The sequence below is a fragment of the Hydractinia symbiolongicarpus genome, chromosome 4 (assembly GCF_029227915.1).
Source record: "Hydractinia symbiolongicarpus strain clone_291-10 chromosome 4, HSymV2.1, whole genome shotgun sequence".
Taxonomy (NCBI): Eukaryota; Metazoa; Cnidaria; class Hydrozoa; order Anthoathecata; family Hydractiniidae; genus Hydractinia; species Hydractinia symbiolongicarpus.
In genome coordinates this window covers 11,715,552-11,739,769 of record NC_079878.1, presented here as the reverse complement: position 1 = coordinate 11,739,769, position 24,218 = coordinate 11,715,552, and the positions used below count along the sequence as shown (strand labels likewise).

General features: G+C 31.0%; 3 protein-coding genes across 6 annotated transcripts; 2 read left to right on the top strand and 1 right to left on the bottom strand.

Moving 5' to 3' along the window:
* Positions 1 to 1,270: 1,270 nt before the first annotated feature.
* LOC130641286 (N-alpha-acetyltransferase 20-like) lies at positions 1,271 to 5,110 on the bottom strand. Of its 2 annotated transcripts, none has more exons than XM_057448026.1 (7): positions 5,050 to 5,110; positions 3,731 to 3,794; positions 3,430 to 3,454; positions 2,675 to 2,765; positions 2,006 to 2,141; positions 1,781 to 1,917; positions 1,271 to 1,639 (listed from the first exon to the last, which is right to left on the bottom strand). In XM_057448026.1, the coding sequence occupies exons 2-7, from the start codon at positions 3,781 to 3,783 to the stop codon at positions 1,554 to 1,556; spliced, it is 528 nt and encodes a 175-aa protein (XP_057304009.1). In that variant the 5' UTR covers positions 3,784 to 3,794; positions 5,050 to 5,110; the 3' UTR covers positions 1,271 to 1,553. The 2 variants fall into 2 exon arrangements, with proteins under 2 accessions (XP_057304009.1, XP_057304010.1); XM_057448027.1 differs by having other exon boundaries at positions 5,046 to 5,065.
* A 225-nt stretch (positions 5,111 to 5,335) lies between these two features.
* Positions 5,336 to 17,843, top strand: LOC130641281 (uncharacterized). 2 transcript variants are annotated; one of them, XM_057448019.1, is made up of 16 exons: positions 5,337 to 5,557; positions 7,142 to 7,180; positions 7,593 to 7,673; positions 8,398 to 8,469; positions 8,829 to 8,918; positions 9,544 to 9,657; positions 10,097 to 10,192; positions 10,275 to 10,370; positions 12,249 to 12,356; positions 12,958 to 13,062; positions 13,152 to 13,238; positions 13,356 to 13,524; positions 14,779 to 14,850; positions 14,926 to 15,036; positions 15,680 to 15,724; positions 16,811 to 17,843. In XM_057448019.1, the coding sequence occupies exons 1-16, from the start codon at positions 5,414 to 5,416 to the stop codon at positions 17,137 to 17,139; spliced, it is 1,758 nt and encodes a 585-aa protein (XP_057304002.1). In that variant the 5' UTR covers positions 5,337 to 5,413; the 3' UTR covers positions 17,140 to 17,843. The 2 variants fall into 2 exon arrangements, with proteins under 2 accessions (XP_057304003.1, XP_057304002.1); XM_057448020.1 differs by lacking the exon at positions 7,142 to 7,180 and having other exon boundaries at positions 5,336 to 5,557.
* Positions 17,844 to 21,321: 3,478 nt separating this feature from the next.
* LOC130641285 (uncharacterized) lies at positions 21,322 to 24,017 on the top strand. 2 transcript variants are annotated; one of them, XM_057448025.1, is made up of 4 exons: positions 21,322 to 21,868; positions 22,249 to 22,289; positions 22,581 to 22,693; positions 22,850 to 24,017. In XM_057448025.1, exons 1-4 carry the CDS (start codon positions 21,322 to 21,324, stop codon positions 22,893 to 22,895), a joined length of 747 nt encoding a protein of 248 aa, XP_057304008.1. In that variant the 3' UTR covers positions 22,896 to 24,017. The 2 variants fall into 2 exon arrangements, with proteins under 2 accessions (XP_057304008.1, XP_057304007.1); XM_057448024.1 differs by having other exon boundaries at positions 21,322 to 21,976.
* Positions 24,018 to 24,218: the final 201 nt, after the last annotated feature.

The following is a 24,218-nucleotide window of genomic DNA, read 5'->3' as shown; positions in this document are numbered from 1 at the left end:
TTTAAGAACTAATGACGTGGCTAAATAGTATTCATGAAGAATATCAAACTTTCCCTCTCTCAAAAATTTACCCCTTTTCCTCCTTGTTAAAAAACCCCACCTTGCACCTCCCCTCCTTGAATATACTGCCCAACCCTAATGAATAAACCAGACCATTGTAAATAAAACCGATAGCCCTGTCCGTTGTAAATATTCCCCCTTTTTGTAAATATTTAAATGTTAAAAAAATGTGTTTGTCTAATATTTGTTTTCAACAAGGTGATATTTTACAGAACAAGGAAGCTAATTGCAAAAACACAACCGGTTAAATAAAAAAACCCTAATTTTGTAGCCGCATAAACTCTAATTCATATAGTATTATCAATACTCATTCCGCAAGTATTGATAATACAAAAAAAAAATGACAATAACAGCAGTATCAAGCCCACAAGCCAAACATCCCGAACTTAGAATGGCGGAGACACCAAATACGATGAGATGCTTCCATGTGATATGTTTAATAGCCATCAATTTATGCAATGAAAATGGTTGCTCCACAGTTTTTCTTAGGCACCGCAGATTAATAACAAATGTGTGATAATTTTATCGGTATAAAAGTTATGACAGCGATAAACAGGTCAAATTACCAACCGTATTCTGCAAAAATTGCGCAAATATGTACTTAGACCAATTAGCCTAAGCCGAACTGACTGTAACCATAGCTTCAAGGAACTTGAAATAAAGAGCTTTTCCAATTTTTTACCGTACAACTCATTCATGGTTATTTTTTAATGGCAGCCAACTCGCCTTGATCTACGTCACCAACAAGCTTTTTTTTAGGAAATTTCTTTCGTTTTTAGAAAAGACTGCTTTCGGGTGGATTCGAACCGACGACCTCTGGGTTCACCTTACGACGCCTTAGCCAACTAAGCTATTACGCCTTGAGTATTTTATTTGACGGCTTTTATATTAAGCATTTGTGAAACCAAAATTTCACATGCAAGTGTCTAATAGATAAATATAAAAAGTCAGTAGATACCATAGCCATGCATCATTCCCCTACGCCAGGAACAGCTGTATTTTAATTTATATGTTTTGTAAATTACTCCGTTAATAAATTGAAAATATATTGTTGCAGTGATATGTAACTGACATTGACATGGTAGATGGTTTATGCAGCCCCTGCATCTTGTTGTAAATGACTGCAATCTCGTTTTTTTTGCCCTGAAGATGAAAGAATCAGCGATGCAAAATTGTACCATGGGAGACAATCCCTGTGAATAACAACTAGTTGAATAAAAAAGATATTTCACAGAAATGATTAATACAGAAATGAGTTATTTTTTTTAAAAAAACCCACAAAATCATGTTTACACCTTCTGAATAAAAAAAAATATACAGTTTATTTCTGCAGCAAAAACAAACATGTTTTACTGAAACAGATAAACAAGGCCTATTACAATAAAAGTCAATAAGAAGTAGCCAAGAATCTGCCAAATGATAGTAGTATTAAGTACAATAAATGCTATGGCTAGAGCAAGTGCGAGGATTGCACTAACCAATATCCACATTTGTCAATCGATATCCTCAGGCCGAACTGGATGCTTTAACGGAATGACAGATTTTCTGTGTACATCACGTGACAATGCTTTGCGCATGTCTAAAGATAAACAGGCGTGTACATGTCAATCAGGTTTAAGTTAATCAAATATTCCCTGCTCTCAGCCCTGCGCAACGATTAAGGTATTTGTCCACTTGCACGTTCTAGAAATCTCCCTATCTTCAAAGGAAACAAACTAACCGTATGCGTCTTCGTCAGGATCGCCTGAGTAGTAATCCAACACTGTTCTGTAGACAACATAACCAAGTTTCTTGTACATATTCACAGCGATGTCGTTTGAAACACGCACAAAGAGATCAACGAAGAAACACTTCTTTCTAGTAAAACCAAAACAAAGCATGAATTCGTAGCTAGACGTTATTGTGAAGACTAACATTATAATTTCTTCATACCACCAGTACTCACTTTTCAGAAGTTTCTTCAAGCCCTCCCATCAATTTTGCTGCCAGTCCTAATCTGCGAAATTCCGGGGCTACACTCAAGCATGTCACGTGACCATGCCATTGTTCAGTAGCGACGTGCCCTTCTGCTTTGCCCATGACTGAAACCAAACATGAGAATTTAGCTTTAATAAATACTACCATCTCAGAACAGCATTAAACACAAGTTACATTTAAAATTGGTAATTGTTTCCTCCAGAAGCCTCTATGTAAATATATTTTAATAATCAACAGAACTGGGTTAAACAAAGTTCATCACAGTTCATTTACATAAAATATTTATTTTCTATTATGGGTTTTAAAATTCCCTTTTTTTAATTTAATACTTAAGTCCACATAACACAGTTTGCCAAAAAGAGAACTAAAAAAATAAATATCTCTGTTATTTTTCTTTTAAAACACTAAAAACAGCCTTACGAGAAATATTTAATTCTTTCCAGAAATCACTCTTAAATTTTGTCATTGCAAATCTACTAATTTCAGTTGATATTTTACCAAACAGAAATGTGCAGGAACCTCATTGATCAACTAAACAGAGAAATTTTCTAAAAATAATAAACCCAGTGCACTGGATATGTTTGTGTTTTTAATTTTAAAAAACAAATAAAATAAAGATGATATTTAATCAACGTACTGTATCCCATTATTTTCCCATCAGGTGATTCAGCCACTTGAAAATATTCTGGCCAATGTGCCATGTAGGAAAGATAGAATGGCAAGCCATACTGTAATTTTTTATTAAGGAATAAGCTCTGTGGAAAATGTTTCACATATTTCAAAAGCTTGGTTCTCACTATGGGCTAATGATGAGCTAACCACAGTGCCCATTAGGCTCAAGACAAAAACGTCAGGTACCGGTAGCTCAAAAATTGAAATCGGCTAACACATTATGCGCACTATGGTTAGATCATTGTTAGACCATAGTGAGAACCAAGCCTTAATAACCCTGGGTGTGTTTTTAAATACGTGCAAGGGCTGTTTTGGTCACAATTCCTAAAGTGCTATTTTTATCATTACCATAACAAAAAGTTGCAATTTTTTCAGGTGCTTTATAATATAATGGGTATTGGGTACCATTCATGACTTTATACGGGAAATATATAAACCACCAAAAAATCTGATCCCGAAAATACAAATATATACTTAAATCAAAATCTCTGACAGCAAAATTTTTGAGAGCCCTTTGCAATGAAAGCATACATAAAAACATGTACTATCATTGTGGCGCCGTAGATTAGTGGTTATAGCTCTATCTGTCAGTCTGTCTGTCTGTCTATCATTTCTAATTTTCAAAGCCTCAAACCAATGCAAATATTTTAACATATATTTTGTCAACTTTGAATACTGTTATGGAAATGAAAGTGCAATCGCATAATAATGAAATGATACAATTTCTGTTAATGGATCCAGGTTCCTAAAATTGTAACAAAATATATAAAACATAAAACAGCAACAACAAAAACAACATGTTTCGTTAAAGCTTGCGAATTGACCCAGTAGTAACATTTTTATAAAACTATATATTTTATCTGTCATATCTACACACACTGTCTTAACGATAGTTAACAGTAATTGAAAGAACAAAAAAATTTCATAAATGAAGACCAAGGGACATTGTATTACTGTTCTGATTGAGTTTTTATTTTAATAATCTGTTATACACCAAAAAATAAAACATCTTAATACTCACACATTATTGAAACGAAACAAATCATCACATCTGAATTGACGTAATGTTGTCATTGTCTATCAAACTAAAAAATACACACACACTAAATAATGGTATGCAACAGTAGTGTATTATGTCTAATACGCATTAAACTATATGCATGTGAAAAGTAATATACGTCAACTTTTCATTGTTTGTTGGCAAAGAAAAAGGGGATTTTGAAAAAGGATGTGCCTTTCTGTCATATACACAATGTATTTTTTTAAAAAAGAAAAAAGGTGTATAATGTGTTCATCATTTTTTCATAATCGTGTTCCTAAAAGTTAAACAAAGTATTAGTAAGGACAAAAAGAAAACAAAACATTTAAACATTCATATATAGGATTTTTTAAACGTTCTTTGAACTAAAATCTATTCTTCATCAGAGAGAAGATGCTAGTTGACACCACAGTACAAACGTTTTTAACCATAATTTGACTTTCTTTACCTAAGATCTGCATTTTTTTGCCTGTCGATTTTCAAGAATCCTCTAAACGTAAACATTGAACTTATCTATAGCTAGCTAGCTACAGTTAGATGTTTAAAAAACTAGGATTTTTTCTAAAGTCTAGCCTATTTTCCATTGTTCTTCTGCCTAAGTAGATTTTTCTACGGGCTTATCAACAAGTTATAGCTAAAAAATACAAAGAAATAAAAAAACAAAAACTTCTGCTACAGAAATGTTATGGCCTATATTGTCATTCAGGCCATGCATATCAGGTGATTATAAGTCATACTAGCTATATGCTATTTTTGTGTTTTCTTTCATGCAATGCAATCATTATCTTAACCTAATACACCTTTCCTGAATATCATAAATTATAATAATTATGACGTCATCCAAAAATTAATATGGTTTTGTGCTCTTCAAACAAGGATATTCAGAATATTAAATTATCATGACAAAAATGAAGTTTTTAGAACAATATAATATTCTGATTGGATTTTATTTAGATTTAAAGAATATAATTATTTTGAAAACGAGGGTATTCTTGGAAAGCTTGACTATATGAAGGGTGTGACCATAACTTTCAGCTCAGAATTAAGGCACTTAACAAACAGAAATATTAACGAGATTAGGTAATTTGTTCTATCTCTTTAATTTAGTTTGGCATAATTAGGAAATTCGGGAAAGGTCTAATACTCAACTTTCCAAGTTTTTATACCTGTAGTATATCTCTGTTTATATATTTATTCCAAAAGTCAAAAAAAGAAAAGATTTTTTAAACTATGAAAGACTTGTGAAGAAATGTATTTTATATAATACGTGTTTTTGCATGAGAAATATATTACTTACTTACACTTACAAAAAGCTGTTGAGAAATAGAGTTCACGCTGCAAAAAACTACGTAATGTTTGCGAGACCAACCGTGTTCATTTATTTTCCTAAGAATTTTAGCCTGAACTTCCGAAAATATTTTGCGGGAATAAGCCTGAGCCAAGGCGGAAAAAAAATTAGCTTAAAAATTCTTAGAACCAATCAGACTTAAGTATTTGTCCGTCCCGACTTTGCAAAGTCCTTAACGAACCAGTATCAAGGATACGGTATTCTTTCCAGGCTAGTTGCTTTCGTTCTTGTCCCTTCGAACCAAACACGGAATAAATAAAACGAAAAAACTAGGAATTTCCCTACGAGACTATTTCACTTTCCCCTTTTTCTCGACGATGATCATTCGATATGCTGGCAGTGCGCTAAACACAGCAATGGGGTTTATTTGCAGGATGCTAGGTTTGGTTGGTTTTGAAGTGGGTAATGAGAATTATACGCCCGTTCAACAACAAGATGATGATATCTATTATCAAGTTCAGGTACCGGTAGCTAGCTATAAGTTATTATTATTACTATTATAGCCTTTGCTAAGTCCCATGGAAAGACCTATTTAGGCAAACGAAACATTTAAATCGATTTGAAATAATTTTTTGTACACACTAAAACTGTATTTCCGTTATTTTTTGACTAATAACTGTATGACCACAAATTTTTTTTATCACACTTTGCAGTCTTTTGCTGTGGAAGGGGTGTGAAGAATATTTTTCTGTGGCAAATATCTATTTTATCTGACAAACCAGTGTCAACAAAAATGCAATTCATATAAATCAGTGTGCTAAATCTTTAAAATGTAATAATGGTATGCAACAGTAGTGTATTCTAATATGCATTAAACCATATGCATGTGAAAAGTAATATACGTCAACTTTTCATTGTTTGTTTGCAAAGAAAAAGGGGATTTTGAAAAAGGATGTGCCTTTCTGTCATATACATAATGTATTTTTCATATAAATCAGTGTGCTAAATCTTTAAAATGTAGCTACACCGAAACCACTTTTTTCGTTTATGTTTCACTAAAACCTTTTGTCACACTTAGCAGAATTTTTCTCACAAAGTGAAGGAGAGGGGGGTGTGGGAAGGGGAGTTTCGGGTCAATCTAAATAAGTTCTGAAACTTTTTTCAAGTTGCAAAATAATTTTTTTTTATTATTATTGTTATACTTTACCATATATCCTAAAAAAGTCCTTTTCCTTGACAGCATTCTTCGAATTAACCATTTAGAGAAAAATTGTAAAAACTTATAATAATGGTATTTCTTAACTATTATCATCAGGAGTAAGACAAAAGGACTGTTCTGTGTTATAATGGCTGGTTAAGTTGCAAATTTTTACCGCTTATATATATATTTTCATAAAGTATGTACTGGTATGTTATAAGTAATACCGTAGCTAGCACTCACACGTTGGAAATGGTTTCTTTTATTTTATTTTTTGATTTGTCCTGCACCCAGTAGGGAACGTTAAAATTTATGAAACGAAACACAATAACTAAGCTAGGGATTCTCTCAGTCTTAGGTATTGCATTAAAAATTATATTTTTATATGTTGTGAACAATAAAAAGGGACAGGCTATGGCTTATATGGGGAGTCCTAGAGTATTTAATGTTCATTTTGAGCTACACAGACCCAGTTAGGGTAAACACTCTACCAGACAACTCTGTGCAACATCCAACAGCCCACAAAGTGTACCATTTCCCATATTTTCATCACATGAGGCTATGCCCACATTTACTCACCTATATAGAATCGCCCCTGATCACCACCATAATCTTTCTAATATTTAAAATTGCTTAGCTTATGATGTCATGATTAAGATGCTGACATTACATAACTTCTAATAAAATATGTGATCTTCTATTTCCGGTTACAAATTACCGTAGTTCTTTCTAAAACGATGAGAAAAATCCCTTTTAAACTTAAAAATCACCATATTTTGTTTAAAATGACGAGAAAAAATCCCTTCAAAGCCTAAAAATTGCTGTATTTCGTTCTAAAATGACGAGAAAATATATTAAAATTAAAAATAGTTTTTTTTTCAGAGTTCACATGTTTTATGTTTTTTAGCAAAATGATGGTTCAAATCAAGTGCAGCAAAAGAGAGTGGTACGTCTTTTAGGGCAGGATATTCTATATTACTGATACTATACAGTACCCAAATACATTAATTAATAAACCCTCATGCTCATATCAAGTCTTGATTGTTGTGAGTGAAAACACCATTACTGTTTAATCAAAAGCTTTTTGTCATGACTATTTTTATGTTTAATTTTTTTTTATAATTTTTTTTTCGAATTGTTTTTGTCTATTTTCTTAATTTCTTGAAATTTTGAGGAAAAGTACTGGTGTTCAACTAATAAAATTTGTTGTATGAATGAACGAAATCTCGTTTATTTTGCAATTTTATATAAATTTTATAAAGAATTAGGACTTGTGACAAAGCTATAATACCAACTGTTCCCTTATCTCCTAAAATTGACTTGAAAAATTGACTTTCACACTTTTTTATTTATATTAGGGGGAATTAATTGAAGCAATTCGTGGCAGACAAGAAAAGAAAATGTTTTCAAGAATTAAAACGTTTGGTGATAGGATTCGGGTATAGTTCATTGAAGTTGTTGTTGTTGTTGTTGTTGTTATGTAATCATAATTTTAAGTGTAATGATATCAAAGGACTCATACCATTAAACTCTGAAGCAAAGTATGAATATTTAGGCAGCAACAAAGTGTTTTAAGGAGGAAAATGTTTACTTAAACCACATTATGTAATGGCTAATATTTCCTATGACTGCCAAAAATCGCTTGAAAACACCATTTTTTCTGAACTTTAAGTAAAAATGTAAAAAAATATATCAGAAATTGGGGTTAAGTGTCCACACTTTTTAGAGTTATATTTGGATTATAAGAGTTTGAGGAATAGTTTTAAGTAACAACCAATACTTTGAAGCATGGAACCTAAATATTTGGGAGGGAGGTGTCTAACAAATAAATATAAAATTCAGTAAAATTGCTATGGGACATAGATAAAAGGTGCTAAAAGATAGCAGCCCTCCCCCCTTTTCCTGGGCCAAATAGAGTCATATAATTCCCTATTTGAATCTAACAGCTACTGTTTCAAAAAGGAAGGTAAGCAATTTTAGGGCACTTTTTTATGTCGTTAAAATTTTAAAAAAAGCGAAACCATGTTTTGGAAACAGAAATGTGTAAAAAATAATGATTGTAGGCAACTTTATGACATGAGACGCAATTTATTCAATTCTTATAGTACTAAATTATATTGTAATAAAGTATAAAAATTTGCATTTAAATTACATTTTTTGTAGGAAGACTTGATTAAAAGAATAAATAAGGAAATTCCAAAGACAATGAAGGAATATAAAGGAAAGACACAACAGGTATGTAGGGGGATTGTGCTCCACATTTTATATAAAGCATCACAGATTTCATAGAATATAGTTGGCAAATGATATGGCTACTGGAGAATGCCTTTATTTCAAACAAGGAATAAAAGTAGGAAAAGTTCGGTTTAAGAGAAAGTAAAAGGTATTCTGATGAATTGCATTGGTTATTTAAATATTTTTAGAAAACTTTTTTTGCTTCGGAGTAATCATGCTTGTAACCCCTCCCTCATAGAGAAAAAGTCAACCCTGCTGATACGCCTTGAAATACGTTGCTTATGCCTAGGACGTTTATTTAAGTTCTATGGTATTCAGATTTCACAAAGTTATAATAAAATTGTTTATATTCATTTTAGGAAAAATATGACATTACGGATAGTTTTCATGAAGTTATCGAAAAAATAAAATCTAAATCATTGCATGCCATTAAAAATGAAGCAGTAAAGGTTCGTATAATAACACATATTGTACTTGTTTTCGCAAAAATAAATAGTTTTTTTCAAGGTGATTAATCACCTTCCTGGAATAAATCACTTTAAGCAAGAGGATTGTGCCCAGTCAGGAAGTAAAATAATTAAGAATCAGTAACTTTTAATTTTCACATATTTTTTACTCTGTATTAGCTAGGTAGGTGCTCTCCCTCATATGCCCCATCTTTAACCCTATTCTGAGGTAATATTTACATGGATGTTTAACTTTTGCCAAAGTGCAGTGTAATTTTAAACCAAACGGAAATGCTAGGTGTTTTCATGGAGGTTATTTCATCAGAAGTAAAGCAAAATTCTACACCACAGCAATCTTTACCCTGACTATTTCCACATGCTTACAGTTTGTTTACATAAGGTAAGTAATAAGTGAAATTCAGACCCAAGTGAGTGTTACTTTGATGGTATCACTTAAGCAAGTTTGTCAATATAGACCTAAGTCATTTCACTTTTTACTTTTAGTAAAGTATTGTAGACGCTGCCTAACACTTGATGATAAAATGTAATCACTGTGTATATTTTGAAACTGACAAACATTTAATTTAATGATTTCAAGCCATTTTGACATTTTTATGACTAATTTTAGAAAGCTGTTTTAGAGGTTTTAAGAAGTAGAGAAAAAGATGAGATTGAAACAATTATACTTGAAAGTGAGGAGCAAGGAAAGCCAATTGTAAATATTGAATATCATAATGAAAAGGTTTGTTTACAATTCATATTTTAAAATTGCAGGATGACAAGTATTTCTTGAAACCTCTGAAAATGGATTATACTCCTGGAGGTTTGAAAAAAAAGGGGAGAAAATTCTTTTCGTTTACATATCAATAGTAATGAGGTTGTGGAAACTCTTTATCGTTTTCAGTTAATGAAGTTCCTGTTGTCATGGAACTAGCTTTCTCTTGGATAAAGGTCTAACAACTCCCAAAATGCTCCTGTCAATCAGAGTCAACAGAAATCTGTTATCAGTATCGACCCAGCCAAGCTTGACTTTACTAAAAATTACCATAACCATTCTAACTAAGCCGTGTTTGCATTTTAAAACATAACAATTCTTGTAAATTTAAGAGCAACAGTTTCTGTTTTGTGCCTCTAGTTTTCTTCCCACAGTATTCCTAGGGATTAAATTGTTTGTCTATTAGACTATACCATTGGCTGCTGCAATAAAGACAAAGGATATGACTATAGTCAAATATTTGCTTGAACATGGTGCAAACGTTAATCAGCTAGAACCCAAGGTAATGTCTTCTGTTGTATTATCCTTAATGATGAAGCAATGTGAACTGGAAACGTTTAGACAATCTTAGTATTATTATTTAGTATTTAGAACCACCTCTGTTTCTGGCGATAGAATGTGGACACCTTGGTATTTTGAGTTTGCTTATTATGAAAAATGCAGATGTAAATCAGAGAGTGGTAAGCAAATTTAAATTGCGAGTAGCTCTATTTGTTGCATTAAAGAAAGATATTTGTGATATGAACAAAATACATATCACAAAATCATATGACACGTTATACTATAATAATGAAGAAAGAAATTAATTCTTTCCTGCAAAACGAGATTATTTTATTATTTTTCTGGCAACAATCTACATATTATCATTAATTCCAATTAGTACCTTAACATTTTTCAGTTAGATAAGAAACGTGAAACATGGTGAAAAATTATACCAAAAAACCTTCCAAATTAAAAATGAGCATACACATTGCATGAAATTACTAGTCTTAATTCTCATAACCTAATTCTTATTTTTTTGTGATAAATACCTTATAATTAATTAAAACGAAGGTTGTATACTAAAGTGGATTTAAAATAAAGTAATACTTTTTTTTTCCCAAATTTGACACTTGACTAACTTACCATATGTGTTAGTTAGTAATAAGGTATATTGAAGTGGTATTAGTGTAAAAATGGCGGTAATTTTATGAAATAAAGTGTGTCAAGTCTCCATGAGATTAGGACTAGTCTTTATCCCTATTAAAAGTACTTGTTTTTTGATATTAACTGGAAAAAACACAATGCAAAAGGATTCCAGAACAGGTTTTTTTTTCTGTTACTGTTATTTTCTCTGCAAGAAAGATTTAAGTTTAACTTGTTCTATCTTTCCTTCTTGGCAGGGGATATAGAAATCATTGTTTCACACATTTAAATGCAAAAAGTGCTCAATTAATATCCTCAAATTTTTTTGAGTATGTTGACATCATCGTTTTTTTTCACAGTTTTTTGCAACAGTTTAATATATATATCACTAGTCGAAAAAGCCTGTGGAAAAATCCACCAAGGCAGAAGAAAAATGAAAAAAAGAAGCGTCATTTGCATTTCATGAAGTCCGCAACCCATCCACAAAACAGCTTAAAGCGCTAATCAAGAAAATGTATATGATCATTTGCTTTTGATGAACGGTCAAAGAGATATAAGGGTTTAAAGATTTTCCTGATGTCAGCAATGGCCCCATCAAAACCGAAATATTTTTTTTCGTATAGATCTTTATCGTATAGATCTTGAAACGCTGATCAAGAAAATGTATAGGATTATGTCCTTTCGACAAACGGTTGCAGAGATATTAGTGTTTAAAGGTTTTAGAAGACGTCAATAACCCGTCCATTCCAAAAAGGATTTGGGGCCCCAGGTTTGGCAAACTTACCCAAATTGGTCCTAGGTGGTCTATAGTTACCCACCCTGTGAAAATCATTGACGTCATCACCTCGTTTCCAAGTTATTTGGCCTCAAAGTTTTAAGTGTACTGTAATGGCTTCATTAATTTAATATACCATATTGACGTTAAAGTGGTGTCATTGACGCCGCGCCGTAACGTCAGAAAATTTAACATATTAGACATAAGTTTTTCGGCGACATCAAAGGAAAATGACGATATCCACTTAGCCTGTTACAAACAGACACAGTCTCTGTATTATTATAAGAGATAAAAGCTTTTTTGATGTACACTACTACAGTTTTATTTAACTGCCCAAGCATAATTTTTGCTGCCTTCTATTAATAAACCTCCACTAATATCACAACTTAATTTCTAATCTTAAAAGGTATACGTTATTCTTCAATTTTCTAACACAATTCTAACTCAATCCTAACACAATTCTCTTGCCAAGTTTTTCACTCAAAAAATGAATGAATGATTTCAAGAAGCCATGTTAGAACATATACACAGAGCTCTATATATGTGTACTTTGCAAGCAGGAAACGTTCAATGAATAAAACTCTTGTACAGACAAACAACTTCTACTTGGTATGTCATACAATTATAAAATATATTTGCAATTTTTTATTTTGTTTAGGGAAGTGAGCTAATAACGCCTCTTCACTATGCTATCATGAGGAAAAACATTGCTGCAGTTGGAGAATTTGTCGATTCAAACAATCTTAAAACAAATTTAAAAAATAAGGTATTATGTATAGAAATTTGAAAAATTAGATATTCCTGAAAGAAAATTGTGATACATCTCTTCATTCAAGTGATTGATTATTTGTCAGGTTTTATGAGAGTTCAAGCTTATAATAAATATCTGTTTCCTTTCAAATTTATGAGTAACAGTCTTTAAGTTAATAGAGATTTACTGGGCTTAATTCTTATTCCAATTAGTCACAGTAAGAAATAATCTTAGAAATTCGCAAAGCAATCTAAAGTCTACATTGAAGTCGACAGTCGACATTGAAGAAGCGCTTCTGGAATTATTTTAAAACAGGGCGTTGCAAAACGTTTGCACTTATTAATTTATTATATAATTTTATTATATTTCTTAAATAAAAAATGTGATAAAAAGTCAGTATACACAGTATAATTTCTAGATATGTTGTTACATACATGATTTAAGTCAACATATGGGGGACCTTGTTTATCATTTATTTTAGGTTGTCTTAACATTCAGGTATTATGTAAAGGTTCTTTACAATTTGTGTGCTGGATAAGTATTTAATTGCCTCAGTGTATAATGTTCAAATCAGTATGTTATAATGCATAATATGATGTATTTCTTATATTATTAGGCTGGAGATACACCATTACATTCAGCAATATATTCTGATAATTGCCAGATGGTTTATTACATCTCAATGGTTTGCCGACTAGAAGATTTTGAAGAAAAAAATAATGTACATTTACAATTTTTTTATCTACTAGATGAAACAAAGAACCTAATAAATATCACTATTCGTAATTTTGGTTATATTTTTTTCTGTAGAATGAACTGACCCCACAAGAAATAAATTCTCCCTTTTCACTGGAATCTAAGAAGATCCTGAAAGAATGTAAAACATGGAGAAAAAAGGTGGGATGTTACCTGGTGAAGATGAAAACAGAAACAAAGTTCATACAGGACAATGTTTATGATTTTGCTTGTATCTTTTGTTTAAAAAGTTAATAATTTTGTTTGGTTTCTTTTTAGCACGAAGATGATCGAGATGATCTATGGGAAGACCAACTAAAAGTTTTCCAGCAAAATATTAATACTCAATTACAAATTAGCGGTGCCAGTATTACACTGATAATTCCTCGCCGTGCACATAATGTATTTGTTCCTGCCGCACATACAGTGGTTGTGGCTGATACTATTGGTAAGTTTCGTATCCCTGACATAATAAATACAAGAGCTGTTACTTGTCTTTTCTTTACCTATAGACTAGCTGGTGTTTTTATGCTTTAACCTTATTAGAGCAAGGGAAATGGCAGGTCATATGGTACCTGCAGTCTATTTAATGTTTAGGACGAAGATTCTGTGAATTTTCCTAACTTTTATTAAGACTTATGTAAAAAAAATCTTAGTGTCGGATATTGCATTTTTCCATTGCGGGTAATTATTTTGGTTTTTGAAGAGTTGTTTATATGGTGAGAACTTTAAAATATTTTTCAAACATTTCAAAAACTACGTATATCAATTTGGTGTCTAAATTAGGTATTGGCAAAATCCATATACCAAAGTCTAAATAAACCTGTGTCTTTTATATACGTCCTAAAATATTTTATAAACTTTTAAAAAAAATCTTTAAATTTAACACTATTCATTAGTCACCCAAGAGTAATTAGCTGTAGGCTTGGTCAAGATGTAGATAAAATGGTTTTTTACTTTCGTCGAAATTTAATTTTTTATTTTTCACCATGACATATAAAGCTCTTAGAGTCTTCTGCACTTAAACTAAAATCAGCTAGATTGAATTCTATTATGCACAGAATGAAAACAACAAAGAGTAATGTGACAGCTGCTGTAAACAAGAATTGTTTTAATCCACAAACAAATCTTAAGGTTACTAAAAACTGATCAAAAATTTTGTGTTGTTCCAGAGAAGCTTAAAACAACTTTCGTAAAAATATCTCAAGCTGTTCGATTAGCCGAAACACTTTTATAGCCGTTTAAAATGAGAACTAATGTAAGAAAAATGCTATGTATTCCTGATAACACCAGTTTCAAATCAACTTGAACGTTTAAATTCACATTATTATATTGATTTTTTTTTGATAATCAAAAAAAGATATCTCTTATTAGAGAGAAAAACAACATTGCAAAAAGTAGAATTGATTTAAATTTGTCGAGCACAAAAAATTTCTCAATCAGTGTTAACTGAGTCAAAGTGTAAATTTTTGCACAATGGTAATAGAAACGAGGCTTAAGACTTCATAAATAGACTAACATATTTATTTATCCAAATATAGAAAAAAAAATCTCTTAACCAGTGTTAGTTTGGACTTCGTGTACAGGTGCTAGTAAAACAATGTTTTGCGCAATGGCAGAAAATACAGCCAAATGAAAACAAGGCTTAAGGTTTTTTAAACAGAATGTGTTTTTCTTATCATGTATGATTTTTTAATTCTAGAAAATAAAGTTATCAACAACAGTATTTGTGGTAAAAGTAATAATGTTTATGCTATCCAAGAATCAAGTCAAGGTGTGTACTCTTCTCTGTTAAGTATATTTATTTATCCAGGTAGTCTAATCTTTTTATTCCTTTTTATCTATTTAGATGTAAAATCCCAGAATGTTATATCAACAGGAGATACTACTATAATTAATATGGATATGGATTCTGAAGTGGACAACCAACACGATCAAGTTACCAAAAGAGTAGAGTTAGGTAAGATTTTAAATGAATATTTGTGGACTTACAAAATCTTTTTTAAGCCATATTTTTAGGCATATTTCAGAGTCATGTGTACCAAAAAAGTAATCCTACACTAAGCATAACGATTTGGCTTAGTTCTTAGAATGTTCCATTTTTTTATGATTTAAAATTCGTAACAGGCTTTTTTATGAAAAGGGAGGGATTTTCCTGCTAAGAAGAAAGTGTTTTCAACTTTATTTATATATCTTTGTCAGAACAATATTACACTTTTTTTATATTTTATTTAAAATAAGTATACCATCAACTTATTTGAACCTAAAAGGAAAATTTTGTTGAGCAAGCCTATTTTATACTCTTCTTATGCAAGAAAAATTTTAAAACGTACCCCTTCACCTGTATTGGCTACATTATGATGTTCCAGCATGATTTTGGTAATTTTGTCCAAGCCAGAAAACATCATCTCCATTAACAAGCTTTGATTTGAAATTAAGATTGAGTTTTTTTCAGAGAAATTGCAAAATACATACACAATGGCAACAACGAATTGATGCATTCTCATATAAGAAGCATTTTTTTGCATGTAAATATGTGAATTTGTGATAATATTTTTTAAGTTCATATTGTAGCCTGACTTTATATCTCTGTTATGTTATAGTAAAACCCTTTCACAATGACGACGAAAATGGTGCAGACAGTAACGGTATGACAACCTTGTTTCCAAACCTTTCTTGCTTAGGCACTAGACTAGACTTTAGCATTATACTGTTACAATTTTGTATTCAACAAAAAACAGATGACTGATTCCTGGTTCAATGAAATTTATGTTATTTTTGTTACTTGTCTATGTACATTTGGAAGCGAAAGGTTTCTGTATAATGAGTTAAATGGGAACTGTACAACACTATACCTTGTTTCAGAGATAGCATGAATTTTTATTTCATTTTTTTTCTACCTGAATTCTCAACTTATCAGTTACCAATAATTGTTTTTTCGAGAAATATTTGTCTGAGAATTTATTTTTGATTGACTTTATATTGTTGATTTTGCCAATTAAAAATTTGAATTTTATAAGAAAATATTTTCGCAAATTTATTGAAATCTGCAAGAAAATAATTTCGCAAATGACGGCACTGGCGATTTAAATCTTACCTCGCACCAAAAACAAGTTTACTTTATTTGAAAGAGCTTGAGAAGTTGTCTAGGAATTTGTACATTTTTTCGAAAAATCCTGAGTGGTTCTTAAGATTCTGGACTTAGAAGCTTCACTGATTATGCATGACATCATGAACTAGCTCTGGGTAGGATGTTGTATTTAACAGTTTACCCAAGCCACGTAGCATTAAAAATGCGTTTTAGCATTTGGCAATTTAAACATTTCCGTATTTAGTTACTATATCTACGTGTTTCAGGGGTGGTTGATGATAATTTTAATTAATTAACGAAATAATTCGAGACCTATATCACAAACACCAATAGAGATCCCTACAAGCTTTACTTGCGTTTTTCGTGGAAGATAAGTTTGAAACGAAAAGCGAAAATATTCTCAAAATTAACAAAATTTAATTGTTGAAAAAGTTTATTCCATCAATTTGCAGAAAAAAGAACAAAAATTTCTTCTGCAACAGACAGGTTTTTTACATTTTTTTGTGACTGGATTTCACAATAGGGGAAAAATCATTTTATGTACACCAACTGTCATCCTTCTTACAAATTGAAATTTTATAATTAATTTATTATACATATGTCTTTGTGTGGGCGTATCATTTTATTTATTTAAATATTTAAGGAAGAGGTAATCCATTAAACATTTCGGAGGAAAGCAATGATCAAAAAATTGATACAACATTGGCATCCACAGCACCTTGTTCTGTGTTTCAAGTATCAGATCTGGATTTCGAAAACGAAAACCCATCAAAACAACAAAACTTATGTGATGAAAACAAAACTGAATCTCCTACAACTTCAATCTCACATAGTAACACCGAGAACTGGTGGACATATAAAAATACATTGAATCAGGACACCAGACTATACACTACATCAAATGATAGTGTAATGAATGTCAACATAGCAATGTTGATGGAAACAGACAACGATTGGTGGAAGGTGTCATAACCAGTTAAAGATTTAAATTACAATTATCATCTAAAGAAGGGAAGACATATTGCTATTCTAATTATGGCTTCCTTGGTGTGGTAATTAAAATAAATGGCGTTAGAAGTAACTTTCAATACCAACCAGAATAATACATATTACACTAGAATTGCAAATAAATTCTGCAGTAAAAAGACATGCAATATTTTTTATTATTTCCTACAAACTTTACCAAGGTTATTGTTATTTACTCTCACTAAACAAGTCACAAGGATTTTGATATTTTCTTTCGGATATAACATATGCTTGAAATATAATTATTCCCAATGATCTGGGAGAATTGACTAACAAAACAAAGTCAAAGAGCAAAGTTATTGTTCTTAACACAATAGCTTCAGTTATGAATTATGTATGCATAATGTCAATGTGATTTATGTGCAAAATTTTGCAATTTTTATTTTTAAGATATACATATCATTTTGCAATTTTAAAACTGTTTTTTATATATAAAAACAGTTTTTAGTTCTTGTGTAGAGTTGTTCATAATTTGTAAGATTTTGATGTTTTTAGTACTTATACTTTTTTAGATCTGAAAATCAGACTATGATATAATATTTACATATCGTCTGACAATAAAAATGAATAAAAAGAGCCTGCCTTTTTAATTTTTAATCTAGAATATTATTGCGTTTTTATTGTATTTCGGTAATGTAAATTTAAAAGGCGTTTATGGTTTTTTATTTTTGTGGATCGACCCCTCTTGTCCTCTATATAAAATGAAAGTCCTTTTAATGTGATATGTTTAATTCATTATTATGCATATTTCATGGTGTTGTAGATATATTGTTAATTTAGTGTCGCAGTTGTTGAAAGATATAGGTTATATATCTTGATTGTTAAATTTATCTAAACAAGATAAATTTAAATAATTAAATAAGTAATTCAGTTCCTTGTTTCATTGATTTATAATAAAACATATCTATATATGTATATTCATATTTCTTCTTAAAGCAGCATAATTTTAGTTGAAGTATAAGTATATGAAGAAATTACATAAATACTCCTTGGGCATTTCTATGAGAAGGACCATTGTAAATGGATGTTAAAGATGTATCGATTATTATTATTGTTATTATTATTATTAATTTGGAACCACACTTGTAAATGTAACTTTTCACGCATATGCTAAACAGTATTGAATAAGGTAATGTTTTTATTGCAGATGATACTTGCTTGAACATTGTGCAATATGCAGAATATCAGACCTCGCAAAGTTGAGGTCATGTTGTTTTCTGTACCGCGTGGTAACTAGTAATTATCATGATTAGCACAAAAATATCTTAAACATGATTGGCTAAAAGGATTCGGGTGGGCATCATATTACAATGGCAGAATTTAATTTTTTCAGCATGTAGCTAACAGTGCTGTTGTTTTTTCAATGTTGATTTATGTAGATAAAAAACCGCTTAAAATGGTGACTCTACGTAAAACAGGTGAAAACAAAGGCACAAACCTCTGAAGGTATTGTCAAATTTCAAAGGAAATAAATTAATTCGCTTTAGTAAATGTTAGTTGTTCGTTTATATTTCTTAATTGCTAAAAGAAACGCAAAATTGAAATTGTAAACGCTCCGCAACATGCGTTTTGTTTTTCTTCTAAATTTTTGAACGATGCTTTCCGTTTTGTTATGTATGTTTTAAAAACGGTTATATGCAAAAATATTTTTTGAGTTAATGATATACTAGTTGTGCCACACATCTCATTTATTATGGCATATATTTTTCTTGTTCTTGAACTTTTACAAATATTTTACTTACCTGAAGGCTTGAGATATAATTTTTTGCAAATGGTAAATAACCGGAAAATAAATTCTGTAAAACTTAGAAGCTTAAGTTGTCCGGATAATGATTTTGTAAATATACCGATAACTTGACTGAAATTGTGGTGTTATTTTTGGTGTATGGCATTGAATATAAGAAAGTTGCCTATTTCCAATTTCATTACATTGATTATACACTCCTGTCATGATCGAAGGTTTGATCGCACCAAACCATTCTCAGTAGAGATGGAACTCATAGATGTGCAATGATGAACTTTTATCTACATAATACACCATCCAGATCAGCTATCTGCGTGCGCCACTAATATATTGCTGCATGTAGTGTAGTGGGTTCCTCTGCAGCTCTTGAGTTTTGGGGACCACAGATCAAATTCCGCTCACTGCCACGTAGTGCATTAGCGATGTGCAAAGTAGTTCTACTTCAATTTGATTGGGTTTTATAGATTTCCTTATTGATTCAGAGTGTTAGCTAGAACCCAGATATAATAATGTTTTATAAGGTAGCTCTAATTATTTAAAATCACTGCAATTTCTTGAACGTTGTATTTTTGTTTTTTGAAAGAGTTTTCAGAAGTATGGCATAGTTTTTTGTAAAGTTTACAAAAGAATTTACTACATGAGCAATGTAGATTTTATATTCCTTAACATATTTCTTTTGCTGTCCTGAATGCCATTATTACTATACAAGCTATTCCTCGCCTGCAGAATGACTATCTTTACCTTATTATTAAGGCAGAAAATGAATATTTTAAGTACCATTAGAATAATGTAGTTGTTTGCTGTTTAAAATTTTAAAATTTTATGATCTGGAATATTGTTGTTTTTAATATTAATTTAATACTAATCTGAATGAGAATTTAGAAGGTATATATGTAAGTTTTAATTTTTTATAGATTGAAATAAGTAGTATGCATATTTTATATAGATTATATGTCTATATTTTTGCAACACAAAAAGGCCTGCTAAATTAGATACAAATCCTTTTTACAATTGCAGAAAACATTTATTTGGGTGTGATTGTTGGTTAATGGTTTATTGTACATTTACCCTGATTTTTAAAACAAATTCCCTTTAGATTAGCAATTGTTAGTACTTTGATTTCTATGACCCAGATAATTTTCTATATTTTGTAGATTAAAACAACAGACATGACAGCAATAAACAACATTTTATCAAGACCAGCAAAAGATCTTTATGAGAGTCATGAATACTTATGCGATCTTGTGGAAGAAATTTTGTCTTCAGCATGGTGGATCTGAGGATCCTGAAGAAAGTCTGGCAAAGCTACTTCAAAAAATCAGCAACTTAGACACATTAACTTATATTTCTCATCAGTATATTGATAAATTTATTGATCCTAATGGTTTGCTCAAATCAAAAATTGATATCAAAAGGTTTAGACATTCCTACACTGTATATTCTTTTGCTTTATGTTAATGAATTTCCTACAAGTGACAGAATTGGAAATAGTTTATCTTGTAAGCGACCGTCACATGTAGCATGTTGTGCCAACTGATCACATGCTTGTACTTTGTGTACATTGAATATGTGTAAAGGAAAGTGTTGTGTTGAAAATAATTGTGATCATCTTTGTCAGTTTTGTGGTATGGCAAAATTGGAATGCGAGAGAGAGTACAAGGTATGTTGCTGCAATTGTAATGAATGCCGTGCTTGTGCTGCTTCTAATGATACGTCATGTGATCTGAGAAAATTGAAAGATACGATCAGTGACATTAGAGATCAATTGACTAAGTTTGATCCCAGCACATTGTTAGTAAGTAAAAAACAAGAAAAAGGCAAGGAAGACCAGTTGGACGAGAAAACTGACAAGTGCAAATCTTGGGACCAAGTTGTTGAGAAGTTTGTTGAAAAAATTGAAGAAATTGCAGACGAAATGAAAGAAGATAGAGAAGCATGTGTCACTTCTTCATCAAGTGGAAGAAAGAAACCATCTAAACAGTCAAATGCTCCAAAATCCTCTGATGATGCATTTGAAGAGATGAAGGATGCTGTGAAGGACGAATTGGAAAAGCATTTTAAAGATGAGAAAAAAAAATAGATGTAAAAAAACGGAAATTTGTGAAATAAAAGGTAAAACTTAAAAGACTTAAAAGTCATTTCCACTTGTTGCACTTAATGATAAAGGTAACAAAGAAGGAAACTGTAATGAAACGGGTGCATCTAGTCCTGTTGAAAAAGTATCCATGACTTTAAATTTATTAAAGGAAGGCGATACTGCTTAATGTTTACGCGATGTTCAGAAACATGGAAAGAGTTCTGCAACTGCTATTTTGTTTGCTCGTCGGTATAAACAAAACTTGGAAAAAACACTAGGTGTTAAAGAAGGTAGTTCTACATATAAAATGGATGTATCAGAATGCTTTATTGTTAATAAAGTACCAAATACATCTGTTAAAGTGAGATTATCATTCCAGGATATCGATAAAGAAATTTTCAGTCAATACTGTAGCAGTGACACAAAGAAGTCCTATTTATTGACCCAGCAACTTAAGCGATGCATGGCTGTTGGTATGGCTAAGGATATAGGGGTAAATATAGAGAGGTTACGTTTTAAATTTAATGGCTGGAAAGAAAAACCTTCAGAGCTTAATACACTGTGTATTTCTATGGAAGTTAATCATTCTGGTGAATTTAATTTAAAAAAAGAGTTAACGAGTATGACACTTCAGGGTATTTTAAATGGATCCAAGTTTAAATTGGTAATGAAGTTCCTTGGTAAAAATGCATCAGTGGACGTGGATGTTACCCCTGCTGCTGCAATCCGAATGCTGCAGATGGAAGTGGCTGTTAGATATTTTGATGATGAAATTAAAAAACTTTTAACTAGAAAATCAAGTATTCTAGAACGTGATATAAAAAAGAGCATTGCTATTGCTGGTGAACAGAAAGGTATTTATTGCCCTGTTCTTACTATTATCTCCAACCTATATGATAAAAATACATTTAGCTATCAACTTTATTATTATCATACAGCCCCAGGCCCAGCGCCAGAATTAGGTATACTTCCAGACTCTTCTATGCGTTATTATTGCGTTAGACTGTGGTTTTTTATAATGTATTTTTTTTATAATTGTAATGTTGCAGATTTAGTTCTTACTGTTGTCAGCTGGATTGCAGCTATTGACTGTCTGCCTGTTGAAGTAAAATGCAGAAAAAAGAGTAAGACCACTGCTTGCAGGAGATGACTGTAACTGCATGACAAAATAGAAAAGCCAGTCATTATAAAAGCAAAGGCATTATACTTTCTGTTATTTTCCCTTTCTTTTTAGATTTTTACGATAATTCGCACAAATCTTTGACTGGTGCCCAGGTATAGAAATACATTTCTAAATTTCGTCGGTCTCTTTATTAGACAACATATTTATTTCATAGATTAATAATATTTATCCTTATGAAATCTTAACATGTCATACTTCATTGCCAATATGAAACTTTAAGCTGGCTACATGTTTTAAGAGCTTTAACATTTCTTCGGAATTGTAATTATCGTATATGTGTTTTTAGCCAAAAATTAATTGACAAATAAATGTGCTTATCAACAATTCTTGCAACAATTTTAGCAAGAAAGCTTGTGTAATTTTTAAACTATTTTATCTGTTAGAGTGCAAGCCTAACACAGATGTTAGCTGCGACAGGAAAGCTTCCTAAAGTGATTAAAAAAATTCATTATGTTAACCGTGATGGAAAGTGTCATTATTGTGGAAAATATTTCAGGTACATTATGTGTTTGGTGTTTGTAGACACAGTCCTAGGAAATAATAAGTTGAAAGACTTTGTATTGCCTGCTGAAATTTTAATGTGTAATATGCACAATGTCCACGTTTGCTTATTTTGGTTTTATAATGACCTTGATTTGTTTTTCTTTTTCAGCACTAGCAGTTCAGTTCTGGCAGATAAGACCACTTACTGTCAATAAAAGAATTTTGGGCAATATTTGTAAATTGGTATGTGCATTATGTTCAAACAAATGATGGTGTTGGACGACGAAACAAGTGCATCTTTATGTATTTTTGTATTATTTTTTGAAAATTATTTCTCAATGGTGTAATTTGACTTTAGTTTGCTTTTGAAGTGCATTTAGTAAGTAATTTTATATATATTTTTAATTTATTTTAAAGATTTAAAGATTTTTACAAAAAATTTTTCTTTTTGGAATTTTTATACGACAATTTAAGCTAGAGCGTTTCGGAATTTTTTGAGTTATTCAACACGTTTTACCTGAATTGAAAGATTTTGTTTTAAGGATAGGGCTTTTAAATGTTCTTTTTGCGAAAGAATAAGGCAATATTTATGTAATCGCCATGAAGATAGTGTTTTTTTCAAAAAAGTGAACCATGAGTTATAATTAGTGGCTCACACTTGCACTCATTTTATAGTAATGCCATTTATCTTTTCTGAAATTCAGCATTTAACAGACTATGACACAATGTAATGTAACAAGTTAATTTGACATGTAAACCGTTTCCCATCCACTTTTAAAATTCTATCCAGTGGTGCAAGTAGTTTTTGCTTTTCACATCTTTTGGTCTGTAAACTGCTACAAGACAATTGTAAAATGCATGTTAGTATTTATCTTCATACTCCCTAATAAGTTTTCTACATTTTAAAATGGAATTTGCCTTGTCACCCAAATGAGCCGCATTTCCAAAAAATTGACCCTGTTATAAAATATTGCGTATTAGGTATAAAATAGAGCAAAATAAAAAATTGATCGTCAAAAAGCCCCGTGTCCATTAAATTTAGACATGGTTTGTGGATATCGTAAATTAGCCTAAAATATATGGTGTTGCTTTTTTCTTGCAATATATTGCACAGACTCTTGACAAATGTATAACAGGATATTTCTTATGTTATTTGTATAGAACTTTTTTAAAAAGGCTGTTAATTGTCTCAGATTTCAGGTGGTTTGTTATTTTATTTATAAAGTATTTAAACTTTTTAAGTGGTTTAACATTTCTTTGTGCAATTATGTAATGTTTTTACTTGCGTGCATGGTACTGCTTGTATCACTTTTAAAACTATGGATGTATTTGTTAAATGTGTTAGTAATATTTGCCTTAAGTTAATGTTGGGGGAAGAAATAGAAAAAAAATGTTTCATATTTTAAAGCAAAAGCTTTTCGGAAAATATCCTTAAAAGAGTAAAAATTAAAAACATTTATCTACATATATATACAGTTAAAAACGATTAGTGTTAATTGCATCACGTCAGCCATTTCTAAAAAGCCTCAATTGTTTTG

Excerpts from the sequence above, each read along its gene's own strand:
- LOC130641286 (XM_057448026.1), bottom strand. The coding sequence starts at position 3,783 with ATGACAACATTACGTCAATTCAGATGTGATGATTTGTTTCGTTTCAAT. Across the intron at positions 3,455-3,730 it reads TTGTTTCGTTTCAATAATGT|GAACCTGGATCCATTAACAG; the intron begins GTGAGTATTAAG and ends TTACAATTTTAG. Across the intron at positions 1,640-1,780 it reads TCCTGACGAAGACGCATACG|ACATGCGCAAAGCATTGTCA; the intron begins GTTAGTTTGTTT and ends GTTTATCTTTAG.
- LOC130641281 (XM_057448019.1), top strand. The coding sequence starts at position 5,414 with ATGATCATTCGATATGCTGGCAGTGCGCTAAACACAGCAATGGGGTTT. Across the intron at positions 12,357-12,957 it reads AAACAAATTTAAAAAATAAG|GCTGGAGATACACCATTACA; the intron begins GTATTATGTATA and ends TTATATTATTAG. Across the intron at positions 15,725-16,810 it reads AAATGGTGCAGACAGTAACG|GAAGAGGTAATCCATTAAAC; the intron begins GTATGACAACCT and ends TAAATATTTAAG.
- LOC130641285 (XM_057448024.1), top strand. The coding sequence starts at position 21,322 with ATGGATGTATCAGAATGCTTTATTGTTAATAAAGTACCAAATACATCT. Across the intron at positions 21,977-22,248 it reads AGGCCCAGCGCCAGAATTAG|ATTTTTACGATAATTCGCAC; the intron begins GTATACTTCCAG and ends CTTTCTTTTTAG. Across the intron at positions 22,290-22,580 it reads AATCTTTGACTGGTGCCCAG|AGTGCAAGCCTAACACAGAT; the intron begins GTATAGAAATAC and ends TTTATCTGTTAG.